Below are 6809 nucleotides of genomic sequence, written 5' to 3' on the forward strand. Positions count from 1 at the left end.
TTAAACGGTGGTTCTCGCTGAGGATGATTCCTGCTCCCCTGCCCCCTTGGGGACCACTTGGCAATGCCCTGAGACACTTCTGGTTGGCATAACTTAGTGGAGATGAGTGCTAACCCTGGCACCTCATGGGGAGAGGTCAGGGATGCTCTAAACATCTGACATCATTGCTTGTGATTCACACTGTTCTTAGTGATTCTGAATATTACTAGAGATAAATCTGAATTGGTAGGTATAGAGTTGAGGATTACGGCAAGGATCTGGTGTAACATCTTGTTTAATTCAGAAATACCGATCCTGCCTCTCCAGGGGTTCCCTCTGTCTTCTNCTGAATTGGTAGGTATAGAGTTGAGGATTACGGCAAGGATCTGGTGTAACATCTTGTTTAATTCAGAAATACTGATCCTGCCTCTCCAGGGGTTCCCTCTGTCTTCTTTCCCTAATTTTTCTTCATTATTTCCTCTCTGTCTCTGTCTCTCTCACACTCACCCACCCCCATATCCCCACACCTTCCAAAGCTTGTAGGCTGCCTAGGGTGGGGGCTGGTTGCTCTGTGCCAGGAGAAGGGAGTGTCAGAGGGAGGACACATGCTCAAGTCTGGAAGCTGGGTCTTTATTGAGGTTTACTGAGGACTTTGTGACCTGGAGGAGACCACTCAGGTCTGAGGGATGTGGCGGGGCCTCAGCAGAGACCAGAGGTGGCTCCGGAGTAAGCGGCACAGAGAGCCTGCTCAGGTCTGGTTCCAGATTTCCCCTTGGGCTGGCCCAGGATCCAGCCAGGCTTAATTCTCCTTCAGGACCTCATTGATCCAGAGCCGGTAGTGGGAGATTCGGGTGAAGACAGCAGGGGGCTTTGCATCCTTCTGTCCATAGGAGACAATGCCCTGGGCCACCCCAGCACACAGAAGAGGGCCCCCTGAATCTCCCTGTGGGGCAGACGGAGAGAGGGGAGAAAGAGAGAGCACAGAAGGTGAGCAGGGAAGTCATCCACTACCGCCTGTGGGTCCCAGCTCTGAGTCAAGGGAGACCTTGGGCCAGACCCAGCAGCCCTGGCTTCCCATAGGGTTCTACGTCTTGGTATGATGCCCCCTTTCCCTTTCCTTCTTGCCACGCCACGTGCACTGTGCAGCAGCTTGGGAGGGATGGTCAGAGACTGCATGGGGGGTGGGATAGATGTGCAAAGGGCCAATTCCAGTTCTTTCGGCCTATGATCTGAAACCCTGTCACTGGCTGACAGTCTTCCCACCCCATCTCCTTCCATGAGACGTTCTGGACCCCAAACAGTGATTTGTGGAAAAGAACCCATGTTGGAGAATCACCTTAAATGCAGCTTTTCTCTTCCTGGGATTGCCAACACACAGCTGGAGGTTGTGGTCAAAAGCTAAGTAGTGTCTACAGGCCTGGGGATCCATGAGCCTCAGCTTCACCTCTTGCAGAGTGTCAGAGCCTGCTCCGTGCACCTGTCTTCTTCCCCAGCCAGCCACCCGGCACATTCTCCCAGGTGGGACGAAGTTGAACTGGGGTGGAAGGGGGAGTGTCCCCACGGCCAGGGTCAGGTTGGCTTTCTCCTTCAACTGTGAAGGGCATGAGGGACTGTCAGTGCTAGAAAAGGGTGACGGGGTAGCTGGAGAAAATCAGGGGAGGACAGCGCAAACTGTTTCACATTAGAACTACACCCAGTGGGGTAACTTGGTGGGGTTGGAGTCCGGAGGCAGGTTGGGGAAATTTCAGGGCAATGGGGACCTGAAGGAGAAAACTAAGAGAACAGAAAGTGGAGAAGGGGGAAAAAGAAGCATCACCTTCAGTAGCATGATGTCATGGCGAGTAGTAAGGTCATCGTATTTTGGGTGAGGAAATTGTTTTATGACCTCAAGCTTCTGCCATGTGTCTTCTTTCTTTCGTATGTTATGGGCTCCGAGGGTGACCATTATGAACCTGTGGTGAGGGAGAAGGAAGGGCAAGGAGAAACAGTGATGCTCTACGGTTTCTCCTGGGATGTGTCCACTCTGAGGAAAGGGAACTGGAGTCTATCACAGGGGTTACTGGACTCTACCCACCTCCCTTTTCCTGGGCCACTTGTGGCATTTGGGGAGCTCAAGTTTCACTCAGGGAACAGGGACAATTTCCAGGACCCTCGGGAATTGCTGGGAACCGAGCCGGTCATGGAGGACCCAGGGGGCAGGGTTAGCACTTGCTAATTTGGGGAGCCCTATATGAGGGCCAGCCCTCTGGAGCCAGAGATACCAAAGGAAGGGGAGCGGTGGTGGAGTCCCTGGTAGACCCTGTTCTCTGCCTCGGCTGGGAAGGATGGCTCAAGTCCCTGAGAACTAAAGGCCAGTGTTCTTGGAAAGGGCAGAGAGGAAGTGGCCTGGAAAACGGGGTGGGTCCCTGAAAGTCCATCTCTCATATATTGGGGTCGGGGAGAGGGGAGCTATGTTTAGAGGAAGGACGCTTGGATAGGGCCTCCTTTTTCCTCTGTAGGGTCCCGAGCTCACAGTGATGAAAGATCAGGGCATTCATCAATTACGGGACCAATTTCCTTAAATTCAAGTCTTGCCTCTCCCAGTCTGGGGACCCCTCCTCTGGCTGCCCAAGCGTGAGTCCCTGACTGCTACCCTGGCTGTTTATCTCCCTCGGGAGTTAAACAGGATTCTGTTGTGTCACCTTCCCGCACAGTGGGCAGCTGTCAGCACGAAGTTCCGTCTTATCAGGAAACCACCACAAGATACCAGGTGATTCTGGGGAGTGAGGATTTCCAGGTGGGCCATGTAAGGGCGGGAGTGTGGCTTGCACTCTGTGCCCCCGATGATCTCCCCTGGAACAGAGAGCCCCCAGGGCCTGAACACAGAGAATGCATAGGCTGGGCTGAAGTTGGGGAGGGCTTCTCTTGACTCTCACCCTCACCTTGTACTCTGCCCGCCGTCCCCCTCAGGAAGCTCTGGTATCTGGTCTCCCCAGCCACAGCCTCCCGTATGAATTCTCATCCCTTCTTCCAGGTGTAACAGCCAATCTGGCCGCAGATGCCGTTCAGGCATTTGTCACCTCTGCTCCCCCCCCACACCCATACTGCCCATGTCTTAATGCTCCTCTGTCACCGTGCAGGACAGGCTCTCCAGGTTCCTGGCTTGACCTTCTCCAGAGGTCGAGAGCAGCGTCACAGAATGGCCACATTACAAGGTAAAATGTAGCCCCAAAGCTCAGAGGATGAAGAGAACATAGGACCTTCTTACACAGTATCTCCCACTGTAGCATGAGAAGATGCCCCTCTTCCTTCCACATGTGGTGGGCTTTCCCTGGTCAGTGGGGTCCCTTGTCCCTGGGGACTACCATAGGCTGCAGAGATTGGGTGGGCGCATCGCAGCTGGAACTTGTCTGCAGTCCTGCAGAGAGCTCCTGCGACCTTGCTTAAGAGTCAGCTCTATTCAGACTAAACTTTGCTTTGGGGGCTGATCCTGCCGCTTCCAGAGGGAAGGACCCCGACACTCACCAGCTTCAGCTCCGCGGCATAGGAGAAGGAGCGGCAGGACAAGAGGAAGAGGATGCATCTTCTCAGAGACCCTGCCCAGGGCCAGATGCTGCTTCTATTTTCCGGTCTTGGATTTTATAACCCCAGCAGTGACCGCAGGGCTGGGCTGGTAACCACAGGAACTGCGTGGGCATGGTTTCTTCTGCATATCCTAGGCTGGCAGTCTTTCATATCAGAAGTTCCCTCCGAGTTACCCTCTGTTTTGCTGGAGGTGAAGCAGAGACCTGACCTCCAAGTTCTGGCTTCCAGAATGAGATTTCAACCACGGTGCCTTATCTGGGGAGCGGGGGTGCAGGGATCACGTCTTCCCCAGGTAGGGCAGTTTGTTGAAGGCTCTTCAGAAACATGGGTGGGAGACTCCTTACATGGAGCATCCAGAAACATGTGCACTTTCATGGCCCACGATAGGAAACGCATTTTGCAGAAGGACCCAATGCACATATACGCGTGCGTGAGTACACGAGCACAAACACACACGCATACAGACGAATCAGGAATTTCAGGAAACAGTTATTTACCCTTGTCACGTGCAGTGCTTTCAGTTTCCATTCCACCCCGGTCCACTCCAAATTAAAATATGAACAGCACCCCACTTAGAGGATGATTACCTGCAACCTGAAAACCATTGATCTGGATCTCTCGCTTCCTCTGAACCTAGTGTTCATTGGCAGAAGATCCATGGAGAGTAGATGTGGGAAGGGAACACACCCTACCGTAGGACTTCACACGTATTATCACAACAACAAATGGGATTGGAATCCACATTTTTTGAGAGCCTATGCATCCTTTATTGTCCCAACTCTTAGATATATTTGCATAATGACCCTGTGAAGTAGGTCTTCTTAGCTCAGTTTTATGGATTGGCTTTTGAGGCTTATGGATCAGAAATAGATTTTCCTGATTCCTAAGCAAGGGCCTTCTCTGCTCTACCACCACAGAGAAACAGAGAAACAGAGCCCCACTCACGGGGCTGTAAATGGAGAAGCGCAGTTTGCTCCGGGAGCCTGGGGTTTCCTACTCTCACATTATAATTCAAACTTATCTTGCTGAAATAGAAGGTACACAGATGTCAGTATCTGAGCTTTTACTCTTTTATTCCACAACAGCTCAGGAAGTACCATTACTGTCACTTCACAAATGTGGGATTGAGGCTCAGACACATTAACACGAATATGATCATAGGACTCGTGACTATCATAACTGGGTTTCAAGCACGTATCTGTTGTTTTCCCCAGATTTGGAGGAGCAGGGAGTCCAGGGAAGAGTTGGGTAACAGGTGGAGTGCCATTTCTCTTGGAGATTTATTTATTTATTTAAAGATTTTACTTGTTTATTTGACACAGAGAGAGCGAGCGAGCACAATCAGGGGGAGCTGCAGATGAAGAGGGAGAAGCAGGCCCCCTGATGAGCTAAGGGAACCCAACGTGGGGCTCCCTCCCAGGACCCTGGGATCATGACCTGAGCCGAAGGCGGACGCTTAACTGACTGAGCCACCCAGGCCCCCACCCGACCCCCCGCCCTTGGAGATTTAGGAGCCATTTAATTTGGAGATGGGGAAGCACAGGGAAAAGAATACCTTCCCCAAGTCATTCTACCGTGCTGTTGGTCTCAGCTCGGGCTTGTGACTGGGGTGATCTGTTCCTTAGTAAGTATTGTTAGGTCCTCAGTTGTTCTCAGCTCTGACCCTCTCTAGAATAACTACATTTACACATATTTGTAGTGTCTGATGAGTCCCTGTACTAATTTTTTCACTTTCTTTATCTGACAGACAAAATACAGAATGCCCAGGGGTGTTTGGGTGGCTCAGTCAGTTACGGGGTAGAGTCTTTCAGCTCAGGTCATGCCCTGGGGGGGGTGTCCTGGGATTGAGCCCTCATCAGGCTCTTCACTCAGTGGGGAGTCTGCTTGAGGATTCTCCCTCTCCCTCTGCCCTTCCCCCTGCTCACGCTCTGTCTCTCTCAAATAAATAAATAAGTATTAAAACAATACAGAATGCCCAGTTAAATTTGTATTTCAGATGAACAACAAATCATTTTTTTAGTATAAGTATGCCTCAATATTAAATGAGACGTAGTAAAAGAAATTGTCTATCCGAAATTCAAATTTGTTTGGGAGTCCGGTGNTCCATAGATGAATGTGTTTCTTTCTAGGGTCTATTCTGTTTATTGCTCTAATTGATTGTCTTTGCCTCCACATCACATTGTACTAATTACAAGAGATTTAATAAATCTTGATTTCTGGGAATATTTTAGTTTGGGTTTTCCCACAACAGACCCTGATACAAAGATTCAAATGCAAGTAGTTTATTTGTGATGTGACTCCTGGAAGCGTCAACAGAGGAGTGCAGAGGAGAAATAGAGTAGGGAAGGAAAGAGGGAAAGAAATACAGGGTGTTACTGAGCAGATCACCGCTGTGGACACCCGGAGCTTCATGCCACCTGGGACTTTTGGGAGATGGTGTAAGACGTGCCTCAGAGTTGTCTCACCAGCAGAGTGATGACACTGGGTTAATTACCCACTAATTTCTATCTCTTTTGGGGTGAGGCCCCTTTAGGGGCCCCTTCTCGTCTGCTGTGTGCCCTGGCTGAGCGTGCTCCTGCCCCGGAGAAAGCTGGTAGGGAAAGAGTTGAGGGTGACCAGAGTAAGAAGCCTTCTGGGGAAGCGCCCTTCAGTGAGCAGTGATGGAGTAGAGACAGTGTCAGGTCAGGTTTCTTCCTGCCCCACATTGAGTTCATTTCACCTTGTCATTGGTTCTTCAAGGTAGCGGTCGTTTCGATTTATAGAAAAAGTACATATATATATATGTATGTATCTATCTATAAGAGATGGTATTATTTTTAAAAAGATTTTATTTATTTATTTTAGAGAGAGAAAGAGAGCGAGTGGGAGGAGCAGAGGGAGAGAAAGACAGAGAATCCCAAGCAGACTGTGCGCTGAGCACTGAGCTAGACGCGCGGCTTGGCCCATGACTCCGAGATCACTACCCGAGCAGACACCAAGAGTCTGTGGCTTAACCGACCGGACCCCCCGGGCGCTGCATGTAGGACATATTATTTTAAGGAATTGGTTCACACCATCGTGGGAGCTGGCAAGTTTGATATCGGTAGGTCATGCCGGCAGGCTGGAAATTCAGGTCAGAGTTGATGTTGAACTCTTGAATCTGAATTCCTCAGGGCGGCCGTCTAGAAACAGACAGGTTTTCTTTGTTGCAGTCTTGAGAATTCCTTTGTAGGGAACCTGTCTTTGCTCGGAAGGCCTTCACCTGATGGGATGAGGCCCCCCTGCAT

The 6809-nt window shown here is 50.6% G+C and overlaps 1 protein-coding gene across 2 annotated transcripts; it reads right to left on the reverse strand.

The window, feature by feature from the left end:
• Window positions 1-588: 588 nt before the first annotated feature.
• Window positions 589-3584, reverse strand: LOC100470691 (chymase). 2 transcript variants are annotated; one of them, XM_002921054.4, is made up of 5 exons: window positions 3484-3584; window positions 2661-2811; window positions 1796-1931; window positions 1316-1570; window positions 589-922 (listed from the first exon to the last, which is right to left on the reverse strand). In XM_002921054.4, the coding sequence occupies exons 1-5, from the start codon at window positions 3539-3541 to the stop codon at window positions 779-781; spliced, it is 744 nt and encodes a 247-aa protein (XP_002921100.2). In that variant the 5' UTR covers window positions 3542-3584; the 3' UTR covers window positions 589-778. The 2 variants fall into 2 exon arrangements, with proteins under 2 accessions (XP_002921100.2, XP_034504424.1); XM_034648533.1 differs by lacking the exon at window positions 2661-2811 and having other exon boundaries at window positions 3484-3563.
• Window positions 3585-6809: the final 3225 nt, after the last annotated feature.

The sequence above is a fragment of the Ailuropoda melanoleuca genome, chromosome 20, assembly GCF_002007445.2.
Source record: "Ailuropoda melanoleuca isolate Jingjing chromosome 20, ASM200744v2, whole genome shotgun sequence".
Lineage (NCBI taxonomy): Eukaryota > Metazoa > Chordata > Mammalia > Carnivora > Ursidae > Ailuropoda > Ailuropoda melanoleuca.